This window comes from Carassius carassius, chromosome 17, assembly GCF_963082965.1.
Source record: "Carassius carassius chromosome 17, fCarCar2.1, whole genome shotgun sequence".
Lineage (NCBI taxonomy): Eukaryota > Metazoa > Chordata > Actinopteri > Cypriniformes > Cyprinidae > Carassius > Carassius carassius.
Genome location: NC_081771.1, coordinates 2,908,034 through 2,925,560, shown reverse-complemented (window position 1 = coordinate 2,925,560; position 17,527 = coordinate 2,908,034). Strand labels below are relative to the sequence as shown.

At 35.0% G+C, this 17,527-nt stretch overlaps 1 protein-coding gene and 1 pseudogene across 4 annotated transcripts; both read right to left on the bottom strand.

Annotated features, from left to right (window-relative positions):
* Positions 1-1,027: 1,027 nt before the first annotated feature.
* LOC132091015 (hyaluronidase-1-like) lies at positions 1,028-4,252 on the bottom strand (annotated as a pseudogene).
* Positions 4,253-6,846: 2,594 nt separating this feature from the next.
* On the bottom strand, positions 6,847-14,716 carry LOC132160757 (hyaluronidase-2-like). Of its 4 annotated transcripts, none has more exons than XM_059570437.1 (4): positions 14,488-14,716; positions 11,381-12,346; positions 8,909-8,998; positions 6,847-7,831 (listed from the first exon to the last, which is right to left on the bottom strand). In XM_059570437.1, exons 2-4 carry the CDS (start codon positions 12,320-12,322, stop codon positions 7,442-7,444), a joined length of 1,422 nt encoding a protein of 473 aa, XP_059426420.1. In that variant the 5' UTR covers positions 12,323-12,346; positions 14,488-14,716; the 3' UTR covers positions 6,847-7,441. The 4 variants fall into 4 exon arrangements, with proteins under 4 accessions (XP_059426420.1, XP_059426419.1, XP_059426421.1 ...); XM_059570436.1 differs by having other exon boundaries at positions 11,381-12,343; XM_059570438.1 differs by having other exon boundaries at positions 14,565-14,707.
* Positions 14,717-17,527: the final 2,811 nt, after the last annotated feature.

Sequence of the window (17,527 nt, the reverse complement as noted above, 5' to 3'; positions counted from 1 at the left end):
AGAAGGCGGGGCATGCTAAATCTTGATATGGTTTTATTGGACAAAATCTGCATATACCTGAATGCAATTCAAGTATGCGTTGTTTGTTGTCTCAGGAAAGAAAGACGGTGTATTTTAAATGCTAAAAAGACTTAAAAAGCATATATATGCTAAACGTTGGTTTTGTAAAATTTAGAAGAGTATTCTAGCTTTTAAATGATGTAAAATCCAACAGACATGGAATAAAAGCAACAGAACTTTATTTTCTCAGCTTGATTAACTTTATTTTAACTTTCTTTGATTTACATTTTTTTTAAAGTTCTGCATTCAAAATGATATTGTGATGAAAACCTGATTTTAGCACTATTTTGTCTGCTTCGCATGCCTTTTCTGTTTGAGTATTTTACAGTAAATTAAATCATGCATACATAACTGTATAACAGGCATTTTTAATGCAGAAAACTGTATAAAAATGCAATCATAATGGAAAAAAGGTACACCTGTTAATTAACAATTTGTCAGAATAGTTTATTCCATATATTCCTTGAGATTTAAATGATTGAATGAATATTTGCATTCTCAGGGTTTTGTGTATGTTTGATATAAACAAACAATCAAAATAAAACTGCATCTTTATTTTTTATTTTAATTTTTAAGTCTAGCTAGCCTAGCAAGCATGGAAACATGTGGTAATGTAGTACACATTTATCTAAAATGACTTCAAGAGAAGTACAATTGTTAAACCCTGTAAAATAAAGTCAAGTCCACAGTGGTAATGTGTTGTTCAGCTTCAGGTGAACCGCCCTGAGCTTTAACCCCAACAGTCTTCTAGTCATTTGGACAAGGACCAGCAGATTCAGGGACAGCTGGTCCTTGTTTAAAATCTGTAAATTATGTCCATAATACTTATCTGTATAGTTATTGTACATATTGTAGACCTTGTATATTCTGTACTTACTGCTTATTGCACTTCTGGTTAGATGATAACTGCATTTCGTTGCCTTGTACCTTACATGGGCAGTGACAATAAAGTTGAATCTAATCTAATCTAATTTCTGTCATGTAAACACTCTACAGGCCCTGGTTTCTGACACTGTTCTCCTTCCCAGCCCAGGAAACACTGGAACCTAAAGCTGGCTGTGAATCCACTTGTTTCCCCTTCAACTGTCCTGAACCTCCCGTGGGCTACATGAGACGGATCCCCGCTAACAGGCTCGGGCAGCTTCCTTCTGGGAACGATGGACCATTCAGCTTGGTCCAGATGCAGGTAGTCTGTGCCGCTCGGGGTCTTCTGAGACACCGGCCCTTGGACGAGCACACAGTCTGGCTGCAGAGAAACACCGCCTCTGTCACGTTAACACAATGTAGTAACCAAACGTGTTGTCCAGGATGTCCCGAACCACTACACAGGCCTTCTGCACAGAGGAGACAAGCCATGGCCATTTGTTGTGTTTATGTGTGCAGGTATATGTGGTATATGTTATGTTTACAATTTATATATGGAAGTTAAAAATTATATCTATTTATTAGACAAGGAAGCATGTATCTTAGGTATGGCAACTGAACTGGTCAGTTTTTTTATTTTATTTTAAATTATTTCACTAGTTCATTACAAATAATTATTTATATTTCATTATTTAAATTCTAATAATATGTAATTTAATTATTTAATCATTTAATTTATATTTTATGTAATTTATATACATCCATATATATATATATATATATATATATATATATATATATATATATATATATATATATACATACATATATATATATATATATGATCAAGCATAAGAATTATGAAACAAGCAAACAAAAGCATGTGACACCATAAGAAGCCAATTTCCCAAAATAATTGCATGTTTTGAAATATATATTAGTGCATAAAATGCTGAAAATTAGCACCTGATTTGAATTTAATATAATTTGAATATAACTTTTATAATTATTCATTCCAGTGTCATATATATATATAGATAAGATCATACATTTCTGAAACAATTTCATTATTTATCAGATATAAATGAATTAGCAAAAATCTATGTGTACTCCATTGCTTCTGTTTTGTGTAAATAATAAGTTATAAATAAATTCTATTGATAATAATAAATGTTTTTATAACACTGCAAACCATGTATTTTCTCTGTTTAACTTAAGTTTTAAGTTCATTTTTTAGTGTTATTTTAGCAATATTTACATATTATCATAGTATTTATTAATATCGTGAATTCGTTTTTATTTTTATCAACCGTTTTCATTTTTGTGTAAGTCCTAGTAGTTTTGTTACATGCTTTTGTCATTTTTATATGTTTTTTCTTCTTCTTATATTTCTTAATATTTCTATGTTGCTTTAACTGCTTTCAGTTTGTTTCAGTTTTAATTATTTTAGCAGTCCAACATAAACATTTATTTGAGTTAAAAAAAAAAAAATTATATATATATATATATATTTAAAGTTGTTTAAGTTGAAGTTATTCGTCATATATTTACATTTTATTTCAGGTTTTATATTTTTTTAAAGGACATGAATCTCTGACAATTACATCCTTTATTGTTCAATCTAAGTGAACTTGGAGGTCAGAGTTGACTAAACTAGAATTATTTTGCATACAGTAAAAAGATATGTGCTTGTTTACCCACTTCTGTTCATGTTCACCTGAGAATGACTTGATGGAAAGATTCTAGTGTGATGCCAGTTTCCCTATGGAGTCAATTCTTTTAAATCTTAAACAGCTTGTCAATGCATAATCCACTCCAGCTTTCTAGCCAACCACTAATATACAATTATCAGAAGTGTATGAGTGCATTTGTGTAATAATCAACGTCACTCCAACCTTTGTTTGAGAGTAGTTTCCATCTCCCCACAGCACGACACCAGCAGCTCTCACCGATAGTGTGCACCAAGTCCTCCAGAAAACACAAAGTGACACAAACCTTTTTTGTTAAGTTACATATTTTAAACCTTTAATTTAAGCCAATCAGAATTCAGTGAGAGTTTCTAAAGCATAAGCATTTAAAGCAGCATGTGAACAAACTGAACATGTGCTTATAATAAACAGAACAATATAATTTAGTTATTGATATAGTTCTCCTTATTGGTCTTTTTTATTGCCAGGTACAATAGATCATAATCAATAAACATGACAATAATCACTTGAATATCTAAATATGTATAGACTAGTCAGGTCAGACGAAATACTGAATTTAAGACTAATTTTCATTCCAGTAATTTTATGGTGCGTTTTTGTCATTTTAAGTATTTTCTGTATATAATTTCTTCTTTTAATATATTCAATTATTTATGTATTATAAATATTATTTTTTATTTAAGTTTAAGTTATTTAATACATCAAGCTAAACTACATTAAACTAAGTAATGTTGCCTTGGAAACCCAAAAATTTACGTTACAAACTGAACGGGCCTTTACTCTGCACTCACCTGTGAGAGAAACTCCATGGAGTAGGTGTAGACGATCCTGGCGTAGGGAAAGACAGATGGAGGCCGATGGGTGGTCTGTTCCTTCACCCTCATGGCCTCCAGGATCTGATGGCAGCTGTACAGCAAGATATCCCGACCTTGGCCCTGGAGCCCGAGATCCAGATAGATATCAGGGTACAGCCCTCTTCATCTCCAGAGCAGGACACTCACCTATATACGTCTCGTTCTTCTTGTACTGATAATTATAGCAGCAGGGGGGGAAGCCATAAAACCCCCATAACCCTCCAGGACGCTCTCTATGGCCCAGTTTTAACGTCTCCTCCATGAAGGCCTGTTAAGTGTCCTTGAATTAACCCCTCACCGCTTCCTTTTTTATCTGATCTGGCTTTCAAATAGGATGTTTGGCTTTCACTAAAGCCCTGAAGCAATTCCAGTAGACTTCCTTATTGTCACTTTCCACAGCGGCCTTCAATTTTCCCAGTCGATGACAGCAAGCCTGTGAAATCCCAAATCTGGGATGTCAGTCCATTGGTGCTGGTCCAGGCTGGCGTTTTGAGGAATACTTCCATACACTGATTCACCGCCAATATCATAGTAAGGATACTCTCCCAACTTGTCCGAGTAGATGATGTTGTCTCCCAGGAAGGCCTGCTCACAGTTGTGCATGATGTCAAAGATGCTCAAATCCAGCTCAAACCCAAATCGAGACATGCATCACTCTGTTGGCTGGTTCTATATGGAAAAAATGGGAGATGGGTGAAAAGAGAGGATGGATGACCCACAACAGATGCAAAAAGATGGCAAACACCACCAGAGGACACAACCCATGTCCAAGCCTGTCCATCCTTGGAAACGTTGACATGTTGGACCTGCAACATTGGGAACGCAGAGCGTTTAGCATCCCCTCCACATGTGATGTCACAAGAGCAGAGGCAATTTAAATGGAAATGAAGCCGAGCTACAGTCTAATTTCAAAAGGTAATTTCAATGATGAGAGGTAATTTTTTTTGAACAAAGGTATACTTTATCCCGAACAACTCATTATCCATAATAATCATCCACTTCAGGAAGCACTACATTAAGTGTGTGTGTGGTGTGCAGACCTTTCCCCTGAAACGTGACTTTATAATGTACATGATTTTTCACTGGGAAACAGAGGCAGGTTACAAAGTTGGGGAAAATGATTAACATTATTATTTAACATTTTGGACATGTTACCATGGTTTTGGACACAATCATGATGGTATGTTCATAATATCCTTTGAAATATTTGAAAGGATCATATTAATGTCATGATATATGAATATTACATATCCAAATAAACACATAAGTATCGAAAAGTACACTTTTACCTCCACCTTTTTACATGAATTGTAGAACCATGATTTAAAAGTATACCTAAGTATTACTTTCAGTACTTTTTTTAAGGGAAGTTTATTACAACGGTACTTTTATGTTAGTTGATTTTTACACAAAACGTGAATTTAAATACACACATTACATTGTCAAGATCTGACGAAATAAGTTTAGATGTTTATTTTTATTAGAAGAATTATTGTGAAATACTATTTGTTGTTTATATTTCGGATGTGTTAAAAAGAGGAACTGTGACTTGATGCAGCAAAACCTACAAACGCCGAGAATGTAGACAGTGGTACTATTAGTAGTGTATCAGATTGGCCCACTTTATACATTAAAAAAGTACGAAACTACAAAATGATATCTAGATACTTTTGTTTTGTTTATTTGTATAAAAATGTGCTTTCTATGTCATTCATCACATATTTCTTACACATGCCTATTTCAGGAAGGACATAAATCTTATACAAATTGAATGTCTTTTATATGATAAGACTCAACAAAATGCTCCCTTATTTAAAATTACCACTTACTAGACCACAGCAATATCATATTCTTGCACATGTTTGGTTATATATTTGAAATATCATTGTAAATGCCATGCCATACCAATATGGTAATCATTTAGTGCCATGATACAGGCCTATATCAAATTATTACTGTACAATAGTACAATCTATTGCATCTTTTTATTGAAAAACTGCTCTGAATGTCATTGTTTTAAAGGAAGTTTGTTTTCCATGTAGATGGCTTGTCATTTATGGTCATGTGGATAACAACATTTCAAAATTATGATGTTAATTCTCGAAAACAAGGAAGCAATTTTCAGATCTCTTATCTTGATAGTCAGAAAACATCCTTTATATATGCAAATAGCTCAAATTAACAAACAAGGAACAGAAAGTTACATTTGTGGGTAACACCATAAAACGCTGCAGCTGCATGTCATTACTAAAGTGATTAAAGATTAACAAGACCCACCATATTTCATATTGCTTCTGATTCTATTTTGAGTAAAAGCTCAGATAGTTAAAAGCAACAAATATAACTTTCTTGGTTTGTAAACCCTGTAATTTGGGCTGGTCCTTGCTCCGAGCAGATCCAAGGTTTGTTGACTCATACGTCTCCTTCCATTTAGTGAATTCTTTTATCCTCAAAAAATACAGTAACTGAGAAACACTGAATGGTTACTGGACAAAATCTGTTTGAGACAACAAACGCGAAATGAAATGAACAAAAACGAATGGACAATATTACCAGTCAATTTTTTTTTTATCAAATGCAATATAAAAGGGTTTCTCTATGAATCACAAATTTTAAAAATCTACAAAAGTCAAAATTAATTGGCAATTTAAAGATATAATGCATATGCATACCTCACAGTCCAGTGCCTTTTCACATATGAATTTAAGTGCGGTCTCATAACTCTCATAACATAACGATCACGGTTACAACACTGACAGAGATCCTGAACGAAGCAAAAAATGTGCATAAAAATATAAGCTGATTTAACAGTTAATTAGTCCATGAAACAGTAATAAAGAGGATATAGTACAAAGTTGCCAAAGACTTTTTAAATTACAGGATATAAATAACGTCAGTTCTTTAGTAGTATCTTCTTTAGTTATTTATTTAGGGGTGTGTCTTTATAGAACAGGACAGGATGGGAAACAGGGGTTGTGATCAGGAAGTGACACAGAAGGCAGATTCAAACTCAGGTCAGCCAACATAAGCAACATTGCATGACATGCATCCACATTTCCAGCACTAGAAGTCTCATTTAAAAGGAATAATTCACCCAAAAATGAAAAATTGCTTTAAATGTACTCACCCTCAGGCCATCCAAGATGTGAGGAGTTAAGTTTCTTCACCAGAATATATTTTAAGAAAATTATCATTAGATCACTTATGCATCAATGGATGGGTGCCGTCAGAATGAGAGTCCAAACAGCTGACAAAAACTATAATAAACAAGTAGTGTAAATAATCAACAATCTTTAACCAAGTTAATTTGTGATAAAAATACATTTTGATGCTAATTTTATTTTTTGTGTGAGCTATTAAAAGTGGTTCACACAGCTCATGTACTATATTTCAAGTCTTCTGAAGGTATTCAGGAAAAGACTTAAATATAAACGATGTAATATGGAGTAAAAAATGACAATTTTCCTTTTAGGTTGAACTGTTCCTTTAAGGCTCAGAATCCTATTCAAACAAAACATGTGTATTTGCTTAACTACATATGACGTTTGCACCCTACACTGTAGTGTTAGATAACCTACATCTTTATAGTCAAATCTCAAATCTACACTCAAACCAAGAAAGCCACTTAAAACGTAATTGTGCACCAGTTTAAACGGTTTTAAAGCAAAGACTTCTTCTGAATGAATCCACTCCTCAGTTAGTCATAAATCTTCATTAGATTTTCCAGTTGCACAATATCCTACATCTGGCTCAACTTTTGTGTGAGTAACGTGTGACAACAAACAAAAGTGCTTATTTAAACTCCAAGGAACTCTGAGTTTCCTGTGTAAATGTCGATTTCAAGCTCACCCACATGACTTCATGAAAGCGAAGGACCCTTTTCACAACAGCACTTGGAGCGCACTGACCAGCCAAGCATTTCATAAGCAAAGTTCAAGTGTCTGTGGCGTATGCTCAGGTCAGTAAATGCAGCAGCAATGGAGTGAGAAGGTAAATCCATAATGCTTTCAATGCATGTCCGTCTCCCTGCTGCTGAAGAGGGTCCTCGAGATCACACCTCTCGCCCTGATACCCACTGAAACACTGGCACTGGAAGTCTTCACTCATCCGCCGCTGCTCTTCCTTACTCACATCTCCCTTCACGCGCAGTTCACTCCCCTCGCTTACTATCGTGTGAGTCACTGAGTCAAGATGCAGATACGTGTCCATGTTGGGATGTCTGCGCAGACAGCGGCCGTGGGAACTGCACAGGAAGCGACTGCACTGCTCGGCTGCTGTGGAGACGTTGAGGAGGTAACGGCCCAGTGGACCCCGCAAGTACTGGTTCAGACTGGAACAAGTGCCCTGAATGATGAACCAGATAAAGAGAAGGAAACACAATTGAAGATTGAAGGAGGCTTGTGACTGTTGCGACTGTTGTGAACAGTATTCTCGTCGCTTCATAACGTTACAGTTGAACCACTGATGGCAGATGAACTATTCTAATCTTTCATACTTTTATAGACCTTGACTGTCAGGGTGGGTGGTGGAGGGATGAACTCAATTGCAGACAGTTGTCACAGCAACACAGTTTAATGAACAAATAACAGGAAAAACAAAACCCACGAGGGGGCAAAACAAGTACTAGACAGACGAAGGATGACTAAACTAGACTAACACTTGACAAACTAGACTACAACAGAAACAGGAACAAACTACTACTTTGACAAGACTCTCAACAGGCTTACTCACGGACCGCTCAAGGTTAGACAATGTACCAACACAGGACAGAGAACATGAGGAGATTAAATGGGGAGCAAACTAATCAGGAACAGGTGACACAGGTGAAAGCAACAATCAAATGATTACGAGATGATGACAAGGGGGCGGGGTAAGGTGACAAGACAACGCAAGCACATGGCCCAAACAAATGGCCATGTGCTTGCACATAAAACATGGGCCTGTCATGATCCCGCCCCAAGACCAGGAAAATCAGGACACAAAGGCAGAATCATGACACTTGACAGTGTAACTTACTTGGCAGTCTATGGGACAGTTACAAGCCTCACGGTTTTCATCTAAATAACAGTATTCCAAAGATGAACGAAGCTTTGACGGGTTTAGAATGACGTGATTCATGACAAAATGTTCATTTTGGGGTTGAGAATCCCTTTAATATTGACCAAAAATAGAATCATTCGAAGTACGATGATATTTAAATGCATAGTTTTTTTATCAAAGCTTTGTGGTTTTTATAACATATTACAGTGCAATATGTACGAATAATCAAGTAAATATAAGTCGCTTCAGTCTTGAAATATTATGTTTATACGGTTAATCTGGTCAATAGAAGAACCAATAATTAATATTATTAGAACTCGGATCAGTAGAAACCCCTTAACAAGCACTATTTCTGATATAATGTGGTGTGTGAATGCTTACATTGCTGCTGGCATAAGCAGCATCACCCCAGAAAATGATACCAGCTGCACCCAGAGCCACACTTTCTCCAATGGTGGACACCAAATCCATCTGCACAGACACAAATAAAGGAATCAGTGATTGGTTCTTGATTTTTTTTAAACAAATTTTCATCGAAAACAAACAGTTTATTCGTTTATTTAGATAATTTTGAAAGCTGTGTGTTAAGGTCACACATACTGAATGGGGACATTTGTGTAACATCAACTTAATCAGTGGAAATAAAGTAGGAAATCAGCTGGTGTGGTGGTTGTGGCAATGTACGTGTGACCAGCACCCTTCCTGTTCTCCTGCACACACACACACACACACATACACATAAACACAGATAAAGAGCAGAGGCCTGCTGCACAACGCTGGTTTTGGTTTTTACCCAGGTAAGTTTGCATTTAGTTTGTGCAAACTCAAGAGTTTTCGGGCTTAAGAAGGTGGGTTGGTTTTGAACAGGTTTCATCACCACAGTAACTCACAGTTAGCTACAGGGCTACCCTGCTCCTGAGCAGGTTTTATTGTGGTTTAGAGATCTTATGCTCTTACATTTCAGCACTTTGGTTAGGTGCTGCTGTTTTTAATGTGCTTTAGAAAGAAATGTTGCCTTGTCTTGCCTTTAGAGATCACAAACCCAAACTGGACCAATTAGCTGTGAGCAAAGTGACATATATCTGATGCAATGAAGCCAGTCCCCCGCTGAATTTGTCTGGTTTAGTCAACTCTAAACCTACTCAGAAACTTCTGCTAGCTTCATGCAACAGGTCACCGAGATGATGGTTATGTAAGAAAAGTTTAGTGATAAACCACACAAAGACCACATACACTCGCTTTAATCCTCAATAAAATTGCAGAGTCGGTTGGGATGGTGGAATAAACAGAGCAATGTTATGAAAACACCACAGATTCACATTTCTGGATGAATCATGTAGTTAGAACTGGGATAGAAGAAAGTATTTTTACAAAAAAAAAAGCCTATTGGGCAGTGCATGGACATGTGACTGTTGTGTTACGGGTGTCCCGAGTTCAAATCCAGCCTCAAGGACCACAAAATTCCAAAAATAAATAATAATAATAAAAAACAACAACAGTCCTATAAACTTAAAATCTTTATGAATATATCTTGCTTTAAATATTTTGTTTTTTGGCTGCATAAAACCTGAAGATCTTTATGGAGACAAAAACACAGTTATGCATGTGAACTTCTCTAATATAAACAATAGAAGACTTATTTGCAGACACTCTGAAAACGTCTCTGGCCTTTGAACAAACAGACTGGAGAGTCACTGACAGCTGAATGGAATATTTCGTCCCTTAAGGTCAACCTTCATTTCCACACATTCTGTTACATGTCAAAGTTTAGCTGCGGGTCAAATGGAGCGATTAACATACATTTTATTGTCTATTTGCTAAGCCTTGTCTTACAAATGTTACAAGGCTCTGGTACCCTAGCAACCATCACCATTCAAAATACCATCAGACAAGCTTTTGATATACATGTATGGAGATCTATGTATCTTAGGATAGCTTTGAATTTACTTCAACAGACATAAACTAAAACATCTAAATCTATAGTAAAATGTAATTTTCATACAGTTTTACAAAACACTGAACATTTTAGAACATCAATAAAACCCCCTTTATTTAAATTAATTTAAATACTAAATGTATTAGGTAGTTTTACATAGAATTTTTTTTACATGAATAGTAATTATTGTAATAGGAATACATTAGCTAAATAAATGTAAAATTACTCATTTAATGTTAGTTAATTTGCAAATTAAGCTACATAAAAGAGTAAATAAATGTATTTTAAAAGCTACAAATAATAAAACATTTAATTCCATCCTATTTGGGAGTATTGGGATTAAATGAAGGTCAAATGGAAAGTTTTGCTACAGTCTTAGATGTTTCTCCATCACGAAAGTGTCTCAAACAAAACTTAAATTTAACAAGATGACATCTAAACTTTAATCTGCAATGAGATTTTACTCTGCAAAATCAGAAATCAAAAATTTACATGACCAACTTAATGTTCTTACATTTTCACACTGACTCAGATTATTAGTATAATATTAAGAGTATAACCCAACACACTGTACCATTTTTAGCGGTTCTACAATCAAAAATCAGTAATTGGATTAAATGAAGAGGAAATGGAAAAATCAATCTTAAATCCTCAGACACTCTAAAACTGTCTAATAAATATGCTTAACAATGTTGCACTTAATTCAAGCCTACATAAGAATAACATGCAATAAATGTTAATCACTTTCTCCGGAATTTAGCAGAATCTTCATTTCATTCTTAAATGAAGTTCTGTAAAGCTTGTCTGAGTTACCAACAGTAATTTAGGAGGGATGGGGGGCAGAGTTTAGCTAAATGCCAATAAGTTGAAATAGTGTTTTTTGTTACTACATATCAAGTTAATTTCTACAAACCCACCTCTGTCAGCAGTTGCAGCTCATCGTCATACGTAGGCCGGCTGTAGACAAAAACAGGACGTGCCAATCCCTCTCCCACTGCCGCCAATCTCATTGCCTCCTTCACCCGGTTTCGGACAAACTGGCGACCGGAGGATGATGAACGCAACACGGACTTCATGTATATGGATGGAAACAGAGCTGTGCTTTCAGTCCACAGCCACTTCAGCTGGTCGTTCCTGGCCACCTCCACATCCGGGCAGCGTCCCGTGTAGTTCTCCAGACTGCGACGATAGTCGTGGTTATAGCAGTCAGGAAAGAGGTAGAAGCCCCAAAGCTGGTTCGGACGCAAGCTTTTGGCCAGCATTAACGTCTTCAGCATGAATGCACGGCTGGACATCTCAAACTCCTGCTGGGCTACTTTTTTTATCTGGTTTTGAGTCCAGCCTGGGTTTTTCTGAGCCACTAAGCGCTGTGATTGGATCTTGTAAATGTTTTTGGCGTCCCAATTTCGTATCCAAATCGGACGCCATTCCTCCCAGTCGATCACGGCCAGGCCTCGTGCAGACGGGTCGCGAATGTACTTCGCAATCCCCTCCGGCATCTTCTCTCGGTGGTGCGTGAGGCTGGCCATCTGCGGTAGTCCACCACTGACAGGCACTCCATCCTGAAAGTGCGGATACAGACCTAGACGGTCTTTGTAGAACATGGTGAGGTTCTGCTTGGTGAAGCCTTCGTTCGGAGAGGCCACAATCTGAAACTGATCGAGCTGGAGGTGGATGTTTTGCCGAGGCCTGCAGTCTTCTGTTGGGGCGTTCCAGACCAGAACCACAGGCTTCTGAGGGTAAAGAGGCCATCTGGTGGGCTTCGGATCTTCAGCGAGAGCAAGATGATCCAGAGCCAGTGGAAGCAACAGCCAGATTCTCCAGTGAAGCTGGATCCAGTAAGCCATGGCTTCAGTCATTCACAATACAGGTCTTCACTTCTGCTGAAATAAAACAAAAAAACATATTGTCTCTTACAATTCATTAGGAGCATAATTTCGATATCTGGGCCCGTATTCACAAAACATAAAAAGTAGCTCATAACACAAATGTAGGACTCCTACATTTTTTATCTAAAAGTATTTCACAAAGCATTTAAGCGCTGAAACTAGCTCCTAAATCTATGAAACATTAGGAGTAGTTAAAAGGACTCCAAAGTCACTAAAACCAAGTCACCAACTATCCTAAAATGACTCGGAACGTAAACATTTGAGAAATATTTGACAATTATGAGCTTTTATAAAGGTATCACCTTCGGTTTTGAAGGTTATCCCAACTCTATATATTCCTTTATGCCCTTGCCTTCATTAACCATTTGGGCAAGAAGTAACAGCTGTTCTTGCTTCCAGTTTGGTTTTCTTTTACGTTTGCATGTCTTACTATCAGCCATCATTATTCTACTCTGCTAAATAAAAGGCTGTTAATATGCATATTCACTAATTATGAGAAGCATACATGTAAGAGGCTGACAATTCGCTGAACACACACACTTAGCATGCATTTTAAAATCTTTTATTTGAATGTGGCAACGTTTTTATTTTTAGACCTTTATCTTTTCTCTAAAATATTTCTATGAATAAATCTCTGACAGAGACTGTCAGCCAATCAATGTGGGCAGTTAGTGAGCATGCTGACATCATCCATAGTAACGAGGTCAACCCCGCCCTTTCTTCTAGCTTAAGACTTCTACCTATTCCTTAGTAAAATACTGTATGTCTCAGCAGCTTTGTGAATAGGTTTTAAGAGAAAACTTTTACTGTTATTTAGGAGAACTCTTAGTGGTAAGAAAATGTTTCGTGAATACGGGCCCTGACATCTTTCTGGTATCAGTGTTCATTCAGAAAGGAAACAAGAAGACACAAATCTTTCACAGAGGAAACATAATTACTGAAGCAAATTAAATACAACAGTCGGTTTTAAATCAGCAACACATGACTTGGAGAAAATAACTCAACATTGACATTAAAAATAATCATTCCCAGGAAAATAAATCATTGATATTATGACTTGGAGGTAAGTTCTTATCTGAAACAAAGTTGGTTAATATTCTAAAATTATATAATAATAATAAATTCATGTGTTATTATGTTTTGGGAGTGTAAAACCAACATCATCCTGTTCACATTATCCATAGAGCAACAATCATGCAAAAATTTAAATAAATAAATGACTTTTTCATGAAATATCTCACCTTTGACATTAAAAATAACAATCATTCCCAGACAAATGATTCAAAGATATTATGACTCGGAAGTGAGTTCTTATTTATCAAGTTGGTTAATATTATAAAATTATATAACCCAGTGTTACAGTTATTCCCCACTTACTGAATTTAATATTATATGTAAAATTATACAAATAAATTAATATTTAATATATGAAAATAATTAATGTAATAACAAAATAATATAATTTTATTATGCACATACACATTTGCAGGAAACTCTAATAATCTGTTTTTTAAAGAAATGTATGTAACATTGTTTACATAAAAGTAAAATTTCTACACAAGATATCTTTGATATGATGATATTCCAGCTGAAGGCTGAATGACTTGATCAGACATTGATCTTACTGACCCATGGGAAAGTATAAGCAAAAATTACCAAAACTATATAATATCAAATGTATCTCATACAGTAATAGGATTAGATGAGGAGCAAATGGGAAATTTCGCTTAAATCTCCTGCTCATCAGATGTTACTCAGATATTAGATAATTCTTCCACTCTCCACATTATCTTATAGCTTAATATACTTACTCTTTGTTGAAATTTGAGACATTTATGTATGTTTCTTCTATCTATATAGTCTGATGATGTTTCAATAAAACATTACTGAGAACCGCTATTAAAGATCCACATCTGAGCAATAAATTGTAAAACTACAACACTTTAAATACCATGGTCCTGAAATCCACATTATTTACATGCAACTTCAAAATATCGTGGTAGTACCATGGTACAAGCTACCAGCGTAGTGCCATTCAACTTTTTTGTGAATGTTTAATACAATTAAAAACCTACATCAGCCTGTTCTAATCATTTATGGAGCAGCAAAACAACTTTTTCATAGAAACAACTCACCTTTGATATTAAAAATAACATTAATTCCCAGATAAATAACTCTATGCTGTGGTTGCGATGTAAATAATTGCTGTCACCACGTCGCCTGTCGCCTCCTACAGAGAGAGTTTCGCGAGTGTTCCTCCAACTTGAGATCAGGACTAATGTCGCGTGAGGTCTGATCTGTCAATCTTCTCAAATTCTTCATCTGAGACGCTTTTATCTTTGCGGCATAGCAACGACTTCAAAGCGCCGCTTTTATAAGTTTCATTGATTCTGTGCAGGGGTGCAGTTTCATTACCAGCTCACTGGGGGCGTGTTTTCCTTTATGCAAATGACAGGCCTATAACGTGGTCATTTGGGTCCAAAAACATTATGCATGCACCTCTTCATTCACATCTAAATTTTGAATAAACTTTAAAACTTTAATCATGTACATAATAACAAATCTACAAAAAAAAAAAAAAAAAAACTGCAAAACAAATGTTTTTTTTTTAAGGAGAGTTTCATTGAATCAACATTAACATGTACATTAGTTGAAATCTAACCATTAAATATTCTACAAATATTTAGCTAATAAGTAATAAAACACTAAAAAAAGAACGTTTATTAAATATAAACGTTAACATTATACATGCACTTTTTTAATTCAAACCTAAATATTAAACACTATACAATAATAATAATAATAATAATAATAATAAAACAGTAAAATAAATAAAGTTTTTTATTTATTTCTTTTTAAAGTGAGGGGGTAATAAAAACAAAAAAGGCACAAAAGTCCTAATGAACATGCTCACTCTTAACAATAAATAGATAAATCTATAAATAAATAACGTAATGCTTTGGACATGATTCTAATATATATATATATATATATATATATATATATATATTATATGGTACCATGGTATGTGGGAAGTCGTGGCCTAATGGTTAGAGAGTCGGACTCCCAATCGAAAGGTTGTGAGTCCCGGGCTGGCAGGAATTGTGGGTGGGGGGAGTGCATGTACAGTTCTCTCTCCACCTTCAATACCACGACTTAGGTGCCCTTGAGCAAGGCATCGAACCCCCAACTGCTCCCCGGGCGGGCGTGTGTGTGTGTGTGTTCACTGCTCTGTGTGTGTGCATTTCGGATGGGTTAAATGCAGAGCACAAATTCTGAGTATGGGTCACCATACTTGGCTGAATGTCACCTCACTTTCACTTTACAGTACAGACCAAAAGTTTGGAAACATTACTATTTTTAATGTTTTTGAAAGAAGTTTCTTCTACTCATCAAGGCTGCATTTATTTGATAAAAAATACAGAAAAAACAGTAATATTGTGAAATATTATTACAACTTAAAATGACAGTTTTCTATTTGAATATACTTAAAAAAATAATTTATTCCTGTGATGCAAAGCTGAATTTTCAGCATCATTACTCCAGCCTTCAGTGTCACATGTAACATCCAGTCTATCACATGATCATTTAGAAATCATTCTAATATTCTGATTTATTATGAGTGTTGGAAACAGTTCTGCTGTCTAATGTATTTGATGAATAAAAGGTTAAAAAGAACTGCATTTATTCAAAATAAAAATAAAAATTCTAATAATATATATTCTAATAATATATTTTCTTTACTATCACTTTTTATCAATTTAACACATCCTTGCTGAATAAAAGAATTGATTTTATTTAAAAAGAAGAAAGAAAGAAATATTACTGACCCCAAATTACTGACCAGTAGTGTATATTATTATTACAAAATATTTATATTTAAAAAAAAAAAAAAAAAATTTTTGTTGTTGTTTTTTTTTTACTTTTTATTCATCAAAGTATCCTAAAAAAGTATCACATATTCTGAAAAAATAATAAGCAGCAGAACTGTTTCCAACTTTGATAATGAATCATCATATTAGAATGATTTCTAAAGGATCATGTGATAATGATCCTAAAAATTCAGCTTTGCATCACAGAAATAAATGATAATTTAAAGTATAATACATTTAAAACCAATTAATTTAAATTGTAATAATATATCACAATATTACATTTTTTTCTGTATTTTTGATCAAATAAATGCAGGCTTGATGAGCAGAAGAAACTTCTTTCAAAAACATTAAAAATAGTAATGTTTCCAAACTTTTGGTCTGTACTGTATATATATATATATTCTTTTTTTCTAAATGTTTTTATATTAATATAATTTAAAATATTATATTATATAATATTTCGATTATAATATAAAGGCTTTACCCCCTTTGTTTCATTGAGTTAATTTTTTAATGAATTATTTTTTATTTAAATTTCTCTACCATCACATAACTGTAAAATTAATGTAAGGTTAAATTCATTTAAATATTTAGCCATATCAGGTATTAGGTTTAGTCTATAAAACTGTGTGTGCAATAATAGTATGGATTCATTGAAACTTTTCTGACATTTGAGGATGCACACGACAAATATGAAATCAGAGTAGCATTGGGTGGCTTTCAAGCGGTTCCTTTCTGACAATGACCTGCAGAGATCCTGTTCCGCCGTTCCTGCATATTCTGCTGACTCATGTGTGGCCTCTGTCAGTGCATGTGTGTGTTCCTGTTCATGAAAGAGAGAGGGCCACTTCCTTCCTCGGGCCTTTTTCTTTTCTTCCCATTCTTGGGGTTTTACATCACCATTTCTTCCAACTAGGCAGCACCAGGAAGCTTTAACAATATGAGAGGAACTGGACACACACACACACACCCGCCTCCCAAAAATGGCAAACTCACATCCTCGAGCACTAGGAGAGATCAGAGACAGCGGCTACCCTGTATTATCCCTCCATCTCTACTCCTGTAAGTCACTCCCATAGCACACCCTCGAGTCAAAGGTCAACCGCAGCTTTATCAGAATTTTGAAAAATGCCTTTCCTTAAGTAAGATCATTCAACAAGCGAACAGGAATAGCTTTATATATATATATATATATATATATATATATATATATATATATATATATATATATATATATATATGCACACAAATATTTTTTTATTTATTATTAACCTACTTTCCGAATAGAATTAGACATAGA

Bases quoted from the DNA above. Each gene is read 5' to 3' on its own strand.
- LOC132160757 (XM_059570437.1), bottom strand. From the start codon at position 12,322: ATGACTGAAGCCATGGCTTACTGGATCCAGCTTCACTGGAGAATCTGG. The intron at 8,999-11,380 runs GTGGGTTTGTAG...GTGTCTGTGCAG, and splicing joins AGCTGCAACTGCTGACAGAG to ATGGATTTGGTGTCCACCAT. The intron at 7,832-8,908 runs GTAAGCATTCAC...TTCATCATTCAG, and splicing joins CTGCTTATGCCAGCAGCAAT to GGCACTTGTTCCAGTCTGAA.